Here is a 13,624-nt window from a genome sequence, read left to right on the forward strand (position 1 = left end):
AATAATGCTCATCTGTAAAGAGCTGAGAGCAATTAAACGTGTAAGACAACTTGAGTACTGTTTCTTACCTTCTTTTTACACTTAAAAATATGGCAAAAGAACCTTAGCGTAAAAATAAGATTTATCGTAGTTAGTTCACAAAGCCCTGATTACAGTGATGTGATTTTTGCTATGTGGGTTGATAGATTAGTCAGATTTTTCTGGGGAAAAAAAATCACTGTACTCCCCACCTGCAGTGTGCAACCTTTTAGTTTGATGCTTTGTAGTTTGAATCTTTTGTTCTGATTTCAAAGAGCATGACATGCCATGTAGGGCTGAAAGAACATGTGAAAGAGGGAGAAAGAATACATACAGTGTAACTAGGGGTGTCGAGCCAAGAGGTCATTCTGAACATGTGTCTGCCATTTTAGCATCCCTCTCATGGGATGTGACAGCTCTCTCCTTAATTCAGTCCTGGGAGACTGACAGGCATGTAGAGGGTCAGTCTGAGGGAAGGATGAAGGAGGATCTGGAGCGGAAACTCCTGTGCTGGGGGGGGGGCTTTGCTGACAGAGGAGGCTGTGTGCGCTCACTGCTGTGTGCATGGGTTCTGTCTTCCACGGGCTTCCACTGGAGTAATGAAAGCCCAGCACAGATCTGAGCTCTCTTGTTTGAATCACAAAAGTCTGTCTTACTGCTCTTCAGAGAAAAAGTACAGAAGCAGAACACTACATTTTGTAATATCTTGGGTATTTGTGATTGTCCTCGAGCATGTCTGGTCACAGAAAAAATGCTGGGCAGATGGTGAGTTGAATTTGTCATCTGTAATCTCGAGGCATACTTTCTCCTGCTTGGAAGTAATGCTGCCTAATATTCGTTTGCACACCAGGCTGAAGTTGAAGGAGGGGTAATTGTTAAATTGCAGGGCTTTTGGTGCTGACTGAACTAATGGCTAGAGGATTAAGCATTGCCTTAAGCAGGGCTTGTTTCTGATGGCTCATGCAAGGTTATGTAAACAACTTAAAAGCAGGGCTGAGTCACAGTCATGCTCTGAGTGTGCCATGTGCTGCAGGTACTGTGGTGTGTCCTCTGCCCCCCCCTAAAAGCCAGGCATCACAGATGTTGTCAGGAAGATGCTCAGGTGTTTATTTTGGTTCTGTGCATGGAATCTCAATGGCACAAGCCAGCTTGGGTGTTCTCCCTCCAGCCTTTCCCCTGGCGCAGATCTGTCTCATCTCTCTATCCCCTCTTCCAGCTACAGCCTGCTTCCAGCATGGCCTCACCCTTCAGGTATTGCTGAGCATCCAAACCAACTAGTCAACATCAAGGCCTCCCCAAACCTTTGGTCCAGCTGGGTTCAGGTTTCTGATCCTTCCCCTTTGGGCAAGCTCTTCCTTGCTATCAGCACTTGTTCTCATGCCCGTGTTGTGCCTCCCTCCTCAGAGAGCTTGCACTGGAGGATGTGAGCTGGCCACTGGGCCCTCAGCAGTGATCCTTAACCTGCTGTGTTCAAAAAGAAGGCTGAGCAAAGACCTGCTGCCTGCCTGGGTTGAGCTATAGGCTCCTTCCTGACTGTGCTGCTGTGGGAGCATGCACAGCATCCCCGGGGCACGGCGGTGCTGGGCAGCTGTAACCTCTGCTGTCAGCACAGCTGTTTGCAGAGGGTTTGTCTCACCATACCCCAGGCTTACATTTGACAGGGCAAATAGATTTTTCTTTATTACTAATGGGATTAAAAGCAAGTCCAAGCCAGAGGAGTTGCGTCGAAATGGCTGTTCAGTGCTATGACAAGAAGAATTTGCTGTGCCATGGTGAGCATACGGTGCTTACGCTTAGGTCACTGATAAAAATAGAGCTGTTCTGACTCTCACAACTGACAGTGAAATAAATTTGGGTTCCTGCATGCTCTGTTCTGTTACACTCTGCTTTTGCTGACACCAAGACTGATTACTGAATCTTTTTAATATCTCTGGCAAGCTGCATGTTTGCAGATATTTTTTTTTTCCCAAATGCACAATTAATGCTTATCTAGTCTGAACCAGACACAGGTAATGAAGAGGCACAGAGCATGCATGGAATAAGGTTGAGTCCATCTGTACTTGAATCTTCTCACAGTGAAATAACATATTCTGCTCAGTGTTTCATATTAGATGTAATTCAAGCTGAGCACTCAGGGGAAGGGGAGGGAGATGATAGTCTGTGCTTTGATCTTCCCATCTCAAAAGGCTTAGAAATGTTTGAGGAGAGTGTCTCGACATGCTGTAGTTGACTGTAGCATGCATCCTGTTTCTCAAGGACTGCGGGTCACGTGTCCAGCTTTCTGCTGGAAGGTCTAATGCTGGCTGCCATGCTCTGAGCCAGGAAGGGCTTTCCCATGCCAGGAGCAAGGCTTCAGCCTTGCAGGTCAGCCTGGCACAGAGCAGGGCTGCTGGGCTGTGTGTGCTCTTCATTTGTGCAGAGAAAACTCGTATGTCTCCACAGCTCCAAGTTGTTCTTTGCAAATTTGCCCTAAAGGTCCTGGGCCTGCTCCATTAGAGGCTCTATGAACAAAAGAGTAGTTTTCTCAAGTAATGCAGGGACTAAATATACCACAAAGCACACACTTGCATGTAACAGATGGGGGAAAGCACGAGACTATAGTAGTCAATGTAAAAAGCATCAGTCACAGCACGACTTTGTTGGATTTCCTTTGGAGTAAATATTGCCACATTCCCCAACACTCAGCAATGCGTGGAGGGCTGTCAAGGAAGTTGCAGGAGTTGGACAGTAAATTGCAACTGGGATTAGTTCAGACCTCAGCTGATGGTGCTTTGGAGCCTGCCATGGAGATTTGGAGGGCTGAATTGCCTGTGCACTTAATATGCAGACTGCATGAAAATTAAGAAATTTGAGCCTTTTCTTTCACCTGCTGAAAACTGTTACTCATTTTTCTTGTTTTTTTATTTAACCAAGTAGGGAGTTTTTGGAAGCAACTTTGTCTTGCCATGGCAGTTCTCTTCCTCTTCTAAAACTCCCTGTGCTCTAAAGCTAGAGTTTTTGGCATTCTCCAAACTGAAATGTGGGAATCTTAAAAAGAAAAGCATAACTGTAGAAGAAGGCCCCTGTGGAACAGTTCTGCTTTCCTACAGATGAACCATATGGAGGGCTGTTCAAATCATCACTTACAGGAAGGCCTCTTATATCCCTAAAAATGTGATTCTGCTTGCAGCTTCCTGCTGCTGTTTTTGCCTCAGCAGTCCTGCTTTTCTCATTGTTGCTGCCCTCAAGGGGTTTGTTAGAACCTTCAGAGCCACTGTGGCTTGGAGAAACTCTCAGGACACGTGTTTGTCCTCTGCCCTCCCAGACACGCCCATTCTAGTCAGCAGCTTGAGGTGGCAGCTGAGATGTAACTGGGTCTCACAAGGTGCCTGCTTTTTTTAATTGTTAGCAGTGTCCCTGAGAACACCTACCTCAGGCAATGCAGGGGTAAACAGGTTTACCCCTCCTCACCTTGGCCAGGCAAGCACAGAGCAGCTCCTACGGGCTGCCATGCCCAGGAAAAGCTGCCATGTGTCCTTCTGCCAGCCTGGGGCTGCCAGGGATCTCATTGCCACAGTGCAAGGTTCTGGGGGCCCTGCTAGGGATCTCTCCAGAAATTAAGTCAGAAGACATTTTCCAGTTCACCTGCTGTGTCATCACCCTGGATGTTGCCATTTGAAGCATGCAGAATTTTTATGATTCATCTGTTTATTTTCTTCCCCACACATTTCAGACACATTCAGAACATGAGTGAGATAAAGACTGATGTGGGGCGAGCCCGAGCCTGGATAAGACTTTCTCTGGAGAAGAAACTTTTGTCTCAGCACCTGAAGCAGCTGCTTTCCAACCAGGCACTTGCAAAGTAAGCCAGCTCTTTTCTTCAAACCTTCACTTTCACGTTGTGAAGGTGGTGTCTCAAGGTGCTGCTGCATGGGGTACAGCCTGGCACCCTGTTTGGGTACTGTGGTTTCCAGCTAGAAGTGATTGAAGGGCAGGGGGGAGCTGGGAAAGGTGGTACTGCCCACCCAGCAGGGCAAGAGTCTGCTCATCTACATGGAAAGCACATCACAGGTTTCAGGAAGGAGGCACTAGTTCTTGGTCAGATCCCTGCACTGATCCAAGCCCCCCTGCAGCCCTACAGATCCTTGAACTGACAGAGTGGTGGGAGGACCCCAGCTGCTGCTTGGTGAGTTCTGCTGGGTTTTCTGTCACAGTAGAGAGCAGAAGGAAGATGAGGTTATTAGATGAGCCCATTCCACAGTGGAAAGGTATGGGGAAGAAATGAGGTTGCTGTATGTTTGTTCAGATCTGCTGCTGTGAGTAATGTTAGTTTTTACCTGTGCTTTGCAGCAAACCCCAAACAGAAAGGAACTCGGTAGCCTTGCTGTGGGAGCGTGGAGCTAAGGGTGATCTGTAAAACACCTGTGGCACATTTACATGCCCTCTGTGGGTTTCTAACAGCTTCTGTTGTTGGGGAGTCATACCTCCCATTAAGAGCTACACTTCATTTGGTGTTTTGAGATTCAAGCACCTTTTAAGATACATTGTGCTTTTTCAACAGCAACAACAAAAATGCCATGTGCTTGTTTCTCCCAGGAAACTTTACAAACGTTACGCTTTCCTGCGCTGTGAAGAAGAACGGGAACAGTTTCTGTATCACCTGCTCTCACTCAATGCTGTGGATTACTTCTGCTTCACAAGCGTCTTCACTACAATCAGTGAGTTGGAGAATCAATTTTTTCCCCCTGACTAAAAATTAGTTGCTGTCATGGTTTGTAAGAGATGATGTTGCTGGTGTCTGAGTAGCTGAGCCCTTATCTGGGAGCCTTGGTTGTTGCTGCAGGGCTCCTGGGTGCTGGGTGTTGCTCTGGGAAACCAGCTGGAGAGCCAAGGTTGTGTGGGAGTGCTCTGGATAAGAGCATTGCACAAAGGAGGGTAATCAGCAGGGAGTGCTGCTCTCAGTATAGTTTCTTTCAGCTTCTCTCCCAGACAAGTCCTCTACCTCCTAATGCTTCTTTCTGGCCTTCGTTAAGTGTGCATCCTAGCAGACTGCTCTCCTCAGACTGAGGAGGAGATGGAAGATTGGAGGGTGAAATACTTTGTCCTCTTTGTATCTTAAATCTCTTTTTGTTTCTTCTTAAATGCCAGAGAGATTCCCTTTCTCACTCTCTCTTGAAAGAAGAGCAGAGATTGGATTGGTAACTAGAAATTAATCTTTGTCTCTCCAGTACTGGACAATGCAGAAAAAGCAAGATCCCATTAGATGACCTAATTATTTGGATTCACCTGGGCAGCCATTATTTTTAATTTTCCTGCCTGTTCACAGTGAAGTGAAGCAAATTTTACATGGCTGTGAAAACAGGCACTCATTCTACTTTTTCTCCTCTTAAAGCAATAAATCCCTCAGAACTAGTGCAGCACAAAGAGATTTATTCATCCTTGATTACCTTATTTCTGTGGGACATCCAGCTTAACAGCTTTCTCCTGTAGAACAAGTGCTTGGAATTTGAGGGTATTTTTTTGAGTGCAGTATGATTGGCTGGCACACAAAAGTAAAAGAGGCTGGCTTAGCTTCCCAAGTCAAAAAGGCAGCTTGTGAAACATATGGGGAGAGTGGGTCTTGCAGTGCTGGAGGTGCAGTCTGAGTCAAATCCAAATTGGGGTGGGTGGCAGTCCTTGTCTCCAGCATGGCTGGTACAGATTTAAAAGCAGAAGAGTAAGAGAAGAAAAGGAATAAGAATAAAGAGGGGCATGTCCACAGAGACACACCAGACCTGAGAGTCTGGCTGTGGTGTTGGCAGTCATGCCACCATTTCCTGTCACAGCCTTTCAGTACTTGAAGGGGGCCCATACAAAAGATGGGAACAAATATTTTGTCATTTTCCTGTTGCAGTAGGACAAGGAGTGATGCTTTTAAACTAAAAGGGGGTCAGTTTAGGTTAGATATAAGGAAGAAGGTTTTTTACATTTTGGGTAGCGAGACCCTGGCACAGGGGATGGGATGCCCCATCCCTGGGAGCGTTCAAGGTTGGCTTGGACGGGGCTGTGAGCAATCTGGTGTGGTTGAAGATGGCCCTGCTCACTGCAGGGGGGTTGGACTAGATGTCTGCTAAAGATCCCTTGCAAACCAGGCTGCTGAATGACCGTGGCACTCCTTTCCGCCGTGCCCTGCCGTGTGCCCCATCCTCCCGCAGGCGGCTCCGTCCCGTTCCCTGCGCGGTCCCGGCTCTGCCGCGGGGCTGCAGCTCCACCGTGCGGCACCGCCGCCCTTCACCCCGCCCGCAGCGGCAGGGGCCTCTCCGCTTCCGAGACAGCCGACAGAGCTGGCCTTCAGGGGAAAGGCGTGCTTCGCCCAGAAATTGGGTTTACTGGAAGGGAAGAAGAAAATAGATCACGACTAACGTACTTCCCCCTCTGCCTGCTCTCAGTGATCCCTTACAGGTCAGTGATAATTCCCATCAAAAAACTAAGCAATGCAATAACCACATCAAACCCGTGGATATGTGTGTCGGGAGAACTGGGAGATAGCGGTGTCATGCAGATTCCTAAAAATCACCTAGAAATGACGTTTGAGGTGAGTACAAGCTCTTCGTGTTTTCCTTACAATTTGAAACATGCTTCCGAATAAATATTAATTTGTTAGGGTTTTTTAAGAGCACAACATTTCAGATTCTGTCCTGATTTGCAGTGTCACTGTAGGTTCAAATATGTACAGAAAAATAGCCTGCCCCTCTTGTGTGAGGTGAGGGTTATCTGTGAGCACACACCACTTTTAAGCGCAGGCCTTGCTGCTGTCCCTGTCCAGCCCAGAATTCCTCACCTTGCCTATCTATTTCCATGTCTCATTCCCTTCCACACGTGCCTGATTTTCCCTTTCAGTGTTTATTTGCGACTCCTCATCTCCCTTCCAAGTTTCTTTTCCCTTCTTTCACTCTGTCTTTCCACTAACCACCACCCAGGTCCCTTTTGACCTCTGGCCAGTCCCAAATATCTTCTGAGCCCGTTGTCTGGCATTGCTCTTCAACATCCCAGCCTCAGGTGCTGTCTGTGGCACACCAGGAGCTGCCATCCCCACTGGGCTCTCTCCCCTAGGCTTGCTGGGGTTTTCTCTTTGCTTTCCCCTCTGCTTTCCCACCCAGCAATTACAGGTTGGCTCGGTGCCGTGCCAAAGCAGCTGGTAGCAGGAATTGCAGGGAAAGCCCCATCAAGCTCCTCTAGCTCCGGGCTGTACCATACCCATTAAGGAGTGATTTTGTAAGAAAATCTGCTACTGAAATTGAGGTTGCATCCACTGAGCATATGTAGACTGATCTTCAACAACAATAGCAAAAAAAGCCTCTTGCCAAATGTAGGTTGATTTTGACAAAGAGAGGATATTTTTGAGATAAGTGCCCACATCTCATTCAGATATTACTGTTTTGTAGAAAAGATATCCAGGCTTCTAGCAGGCAAAATTACATATTTAGATATTTCTAAGGACTGTATTGATTCTGTTCTGGATTATTCCTCTGGCTGAAGCTTTCCTAAAATATCAACTTGGGTAGCCACCCACTTGTAGAAAATGTCAGCCCAAGCTGCTTGTTTGGCAGCATCAGAAGCGGTGAAAACCAAGGTCTTTTAAGGGAAGTGTTTAGGTGACGTCAACAGATGTTGTTGCCAGCCCCACCTACAATTACATCTTGCACTGGAATTCACAGTGCCTTGTTTTCCTTCTTCTGTGTCTTTGTGATGCTGAGTCTCATGTTAGTGTTTTTTGTTTCGGCCAACAATAAGCAAATCAGTCTTAGAAAATAATAAAGGATCTAGGGACTGCTACATAATGTGGGGTGGGTCACCTGAAGGTCAGTATGCTCCAAATGGATTTTTGAAAAGCTGTTTGTATTGAAGATCTATTTCTTCTGCAAAAGCACACCTTTTTATCACCTTACTCAGAAATGTGTAATTAATACTTCTCAGAAGTATTCAGAGTGAGTGCTCCCAACAAAGAATGTAATCTCTCCACAAGCTTTTAACAGTTTTATTTCTTTTCTCCTGTCTTAAAATAATTATGCTGCTTTTGAAAATGCTCTGCGTGTTTGGTCGAAAATACTTGTTCTACAAATCAAGGAGAATTAGAAAACTGAATAAAAGCCTATATTTGACCATATGCGTGCATTGGGTGAGGGTGTGTGTTGTCTGTTCTTTTTTAAATGAAGCAAAAACTGTTCCTCATTTCAGTGCCAGAACTTGGGGAAGCTGACGACCGTTCAGATTGGTCATGACAACTCAGGGCTACTGGCCAAGTGGCTAGTTGATTGTGTCATGGTCAGGAATGAAATAACAGGACACACATACAAGTAAGCAACAAGTCATCATTTTCCTTGTCTGAAATTCTTGTTGAATTTAGAGAAAGCAAGAAGGCATTCACCTTCTCCTTAACTCTGGCTGGGGCTGATTTGCGTCCCTGATAGGGTTGGGTTGGTCTCCCCCTCCCCTGGTTCTCTCATTTCAGTAGCCCTAGTTGAAATCAGATAATCTGATAAATATTAAATGATATTTGAGTGCAGGATTTTTTTTGCATCTTTCTGAGACAGGACAGACAGTATGGATACTTTTGAAGTGATTCATATATTTGTGTCTAATAATGGATCTCTTGATTCTAAGTAGTGTGGTAAAATTGTGCACCAATTAACTCTTTAAACTCCACGAGCTGAAATGACACTCTGGGGGAAATAGCAAGAAAATAAAAAGTTTTGATGATTTCTTAATCTTACATTGAGCACATACCTCTGTGTCAAAATGGTCTCCTAATTCACCATCGGTTTTACAAAACGGGGCTGAGCAGACAAAATTTTTTTTAAAAATGTGATCTTGGAAAACTGCAATGCAGAGAGGTGAGCTCCAGATCTCAGAGTTGACCACAGTGTATAGGGGAAAGTAGGAGAACATGGCATAAAGTGACTGGGTATGGACATGTGCATGGCTTTCATTAGGGCTGTGTGTGGGATCCAAAGCTACAGCAGTAAAATGTGAGGTGAGGTCTGAGGTATGAGGAGATGTCACAGCCTCAGCTGGGTGGAAATTCTGTGGGGATTTGGTTGTTAATCATCACAGAGCTCTTAAAGGCTGCATATCAGCTGTGGCTGAAAGTGCAAAATAACTTGGCAGAAAACAAGATGTGGATCATAAAATATGTGTGTGACCCAAGCTTTGCATATTTCCCTGTTTCTAAGGATGATGAGCTGTGGTGCAGGGGCTGCTCCTGCAGAGCTCTGCTTGGTGAGCAATTCCTGGGAGCAAAGTTTTCCCTGCCTGTTATCTGTGTTTGTTGGGTGCCAGCTGTCCCCCAGCTTTGAGACCAGGCTGCACTGTGTGTGTGGCTGACCTGTGCTTGTCCTGGGCACGCTGCAGGTTCCCCTGTGGGCGGTGGCTGGGAAAAGGCGTTGATGATGGCAGTCTGGAGCGAATCCTCATTGGAGAGCTGGTGTCCTCCGCGTCTGACGAAGAGCTGGGCAAGCAGTGCCGCACGCCGCCCCAGCAGAAGTCTCCCACTGTGACTCGGCGGCTGAGCATCACTTCCCTCACAGGGAGGAACACCAGTAAGTCCTTGCCTTCCTCTCCAGGATCATAGGGAAGGGGTCTGCTGCCAACTGCTGGGAAAAAAGGCTTTTGTGAACAGGAGGGTTCATCCTGAAGCAAGGTTTGGTGCAGAGCAGCAGCTGCAAGCTGATGAGCTTTTCCTGCCTTCCGTGGTTGGTGTTTGCTCTGTGACGTACATGTTGCCTCTTTCAGTGTCCCCTTTTGACTGTTGAGAGATAATAATCTCTTTCTTTGGAGCATAGAGATATGAGATGAGGGAGGAGGAGGCAGCAGAATTTGCAGTAGCTGATGCTGCTCAGCTTCCCAGCTCACTTTGCAGTCTGTGGGAAGATAGGCCTCTCTGAGGGCAGCTCAGAGCTTGATGTGGCTGCTGTGAGCTGCCTTCTGGCAAAGCTTATCTCTGCAGGGACCCTAGGGCACATCGACCTCGCATCCCTAAAATTAGCTTTTATGAGTAACTGCACTTGGCTGCAACAGGACACGGGACTGTGAGGGTCACAGAGTCTGCTAAAGCACAGAGGTGGGACAGTGTAGATCCTGTTCATACATCTGTCCAGCTCCTGTAAAATTAGAGGACATGAGTGCTGAAATATCAAGCAAGAAAAGATTAACCTTCAGCTAGTCTGCTCTCCATCATTTCACAGAGCCTAATACGGGGCAGATCCAAGAGGGAATCGGGGAAGCCGTGAACAACATTGTAAAACACTTCCACAAGCCAGAGAAAGAGGTAATTCCTACTTTTCATTACTTGCCTGCAAATTTTTATAAACAGAAATGGCACTGAAGTACCAGTAGATGTACTACCTTTAGGTCTGAAGTTTCTGTCATCTAAACAAGGCGAGTTGTACTTACCTGCTCTCCCTTTTCCACAGAGAGGGAGCCTTACCATTCTCTTGTGTGGAGAAAATGGTCTGGTTGCAGCACTGGAGCAGGTCTTCCACCACGGATTCAAATCAGCTCGCATTTTCCATAAGAATGTCTTCATCTGGGATTTTATAGGTAAGCTGGTATATGATTTGGAGGAGAAGGTTTAGGGCAAAATCACACACAGACCTTGGATTCTTATCAGCTAGGGTGCTATTTATCCTGCCAAGCACCTGCTCCAGGTTGCTTAAAGTCAATGAGAAACCTGATGGCAGAGGAGAAGTACTAAACTCTGTGCAAGAGAAGAGTGTGAGTCTGAGCAGAAATTTAAGAGTGCCTAGTTCAAACAGCTGCTTTTCTGAGAGAAAGAAGGTAGGCTGGAGGTTGGGGTAGAGGAGCTATCAGTGCTAGGGAGAGAGCTAGGAAAGGGCAGGGAGTGAAAGGTTTGGATTCCTGGTTTATGAGAACTCTCCTCATCATTGCAATGGTGATCCTTGCCTGTAGGCCTATGTAGGGGTAACTTAAGATGTACTTCCTCCCTTAGAACAGGCTTGCAGGCAGAGGTGCTCAGCCTGAGGGTAAGTGCTTACTCAGAAAAAGTGAAAAATCAATGCTGATGGTATCACTTACAGTGAAACCATTGAGGGGTGCTCTGGTGCTGCTCCTTGGTGTTACCTGTGTTAAACATCAACCAGACTGACCAGTGCTATGCCATGGCAAAGGTGGAGGTGACCACCTACCTGTGGTCTTCAGAGTCAGGAATTTATAGATAAACTGTGGAATAGCTCTCAGCAGGTTGGTTTTTTTTAAGGATTCCCTTGTGTGATTCTGTGTCACAACAAAGTGCTTCTTCTCACTGGGTCCTGATGTTCTCTCTACCACAGAGAAAGCTGTTGCTTATTTTGAAACCAGTGATCAGATTGGAGACAATGAGGAGGCCCTTTTGCTTCAGAGATCTTCATGCAAAACCTTCTGTCATTATGTCAATGCCATCAATACAGCTCCAAGGAACATTGGAAAGGATGGCAAATTCCAAATCCTGGTTTGCCTGGGGACAAGGTACTGAACTGCTCTTCATTATGTGTGTCCTCTGGCATTAAACTAGAAGAATATTTTCCCACGGTTGTTATTACCTTTAGTTTTCCATTTTAAGCCATCTCACACCTATGTATTATCCAGAGCCTATTTTAGGCAGCTTTAGTACTACGTCAAACATTAGAGCAAAGGAGCACTAGTAATACATGGCTAGTGTCTAAACTGCTAAAAATGTTTTGAGCTTTTCTTATAGCTGTTAGCTTGACAGTCATGTGTGTGAAATCTGTCTTGAAATGCTATTTTTGATGAAATACTGACTTTGGGAATGCAGAGTTCCTTTTCAGGAGCTGATGAATTTCTAAACCCTCATTCAATTGCTTGTGAAAATGGGATGCCTGTTATAATTTTGTCAGAACTGTTCTAGAGGAACCTTTCTTTCCTAATAGGGCACTCTCTGTCTTGCACTTGGAGAGGGGCAGGAGGGTGGGACTTAGTTGTATTTTGGAGGGTAGAAGTTTGTATATCTAGAAATAAGTGCCATTTTGTCGTACCTGTCTGGATACTTGGAAAACCAGTTGGCAGTCTGTCAGATTTTCCTCAAGTTTTATTTTCACTGTTCCCGATCTGAAAATGTTCCTGAATTCTTACAAATGCCCAATTCTGCTAATACCTTTCAATTTCATTTCTACAGTAGGTAGTATTTTACTAACCAAATCAAGGGTTGCGATTACATGGCAAACTTGTACATGCAAGCACCCACCGCTCACCAAAAGGGGCTGCATGTTTTGGGTTGTGCTCTTGGAGAAGAATTCCAGTGTGATACCTATGGTAACTGTTAAAACAATTCCTGTCCTGCCCTTTTCAGGGACCACTTGCTGTCTCAGTGGATCCCGCTGCTGGCGGAGTGCCCACCCATCACGAGGATGTACGAGGAGAATGCTCTCCTCCGGGACCGCATGACTGTCAACTCCCTTATCCGAGTCCTACAGACATTGCAAGATTTCAACATCATCCTAGAAGGATCACTCATTAAAGGAGTGGATGTTTAGCATGGCTTTGCTGAGAACTTCATTACTCCTTTCCCAAACAAGCAAACCACAACTGGAGACCTGTCAGGACTTGAATGCCATGGTAGTGCACCACTGTAAGGCAAAGCTGCTGGTGGAAGCAGGATTGGGAAGCCCAGTTTGTGCCTGATGGGGACTGGCCTCTAAAGCTGCAGAAAGCTAATATGCAGTATTGTAGTTTATTTGAAACAGAAGTTTAGTACAAAAAATAGAGTATTTTCATGTGTTAGATGTGTGTAAATATGCTATCTTTCTTTAAGAAATTATATTACTCTAAGAAATTTTTCTTAGAGTGAATGTTCTTGTTCTGACTATGAGTAGCTTAAACCCAGGGGAAGGACTTGTGGAGGGAGGGAAGGACCAAGGTGGGAAGGGATGCCGCTACTTGCTTGCGAGGAAGAAGCCAATCAATGTGTAAATACAGCGCAAACTCAGCAGGGCTTTTTTCAGGTATTGCAAATTAATTCAGAAATATCCCTATGTAGCCATTGTGATCGTGTCACTCTTGGAAATGCTGTAAGCATATGCTGGTTTACCCTACTGTACATGGTCTCTTTTAGTTTGTTGTTTGTTCAAAGACTCGCCTTCCCATGCATGGATGTAGTGAGTCGTTATTTTTTTTTTCTGTAAGGTGTTTTGTGTCACTCCTGTTGATCTCCAAAAGGGGAAACAAGGGCTGGAATGCTTAAACACTGGAGAGAAGGACTGCTGTCAGCCTCAGAGCCTGAGAGGATGAAAAACCTGTTGAAGCCTTGCTGCTGCAGCCTGAAATGGGGAATGGTGGCTTGCTTGACTCACTCAGTGTGTCCCTTCCCTGTCTAGATGTTCTCATGATTCACCCTCACCCTCAGCCAGTTTGTGTTGTGGGTGACCTTTTTTTTTTTCCCCATGATGAGGAATTTGGTTTCTGCCAAATTCTTGCTGTACTTGAGAAGAATCATTGCTGTAGAGCCACAAATGCTGCTGTTGCTGTGCTACCAAACTGTATCAGCTGGCTTTGAAATGCTGACAGGTTATGAGTCTTCCTTTATCCTGCAGAATGAATGTTCCTAGGGGAGTACAGGATCTTGGATGATTTTTTC

General features: G+C 45.8%; 1 protein-coding gene across 2 annotated transcripts in view; it reads left to right on the plus strand.

Annotated features, from left to right (window-relative positions):
• The window catches only part of DENND5B (DENN domain containing 5B), a 101,250-nt gene extending 88,109 nt beyond the window's left edge, over nucleotides 1-13,141 (plus strand). For both annotated transcript variants that reach the window (XM_068190884.1, XM_068190885.1), the window contains 9 exons: nucleotides 3,731-3,859; nucleotides 4,594-4,715; nucleotides 6,426-6,571; nucleotides 8,215-8,333; nucleotides 9,388-9,575; nucleotides 10,221-10,303; nucleotides 10,449-10,575; nucleotides 11,325-11,499; nucleotides 12,341-13,141. In XM_068190884.1, coding sequence (XP_068046985.1) covers nucleotides 3,731-3,859; nucleotides 4,594-4,715; nucleotides 6,426-6,571; nucleotides 8,215-8,333; nucleotides 9,388-9,575; nucleotides 10,221-10,303; nucleotides 10,449-10,575; nucleotides 11,325-11,499; nucleotides 12,341-12,524 — 1,273 coding nt within the window. In that variant the 3' untranslated portion in view covers nucleotides 12,525-13,141. The remainder of the gene's footprint in view (nucleotides 1-3,730; nucleotides 3,860-4,593; nucleotides 4,716-6,425; nucleotides 6,572-8,214; nucleotides 8,334-9,387; nucleotides 9,576-10,220; nucleotides 10,304-10,448; nucleotides 10,576-11,324; nucleotides 11,500-12,340) is intronic.
• The last annotated feature ends 483 nt before the right edge of the window (nucleotides 13,142-13,624 follow it).

Source organism: Anomalospiza imberbis, chromosome 5 (assembly GCF_031753505.1).
Source record: "Anomalospiza imberbis isolate Cuckoo-Finch-1a 21T00152 chromosome 5, ASM3175350v1, whole genome shotgun sequence".
Lineage (NCBI taxonomy): Eukaryota > Metazoa > Chordata > Aves > Passeriformes > Viduidae > Anomalospiza > Anomalospiza imberbis.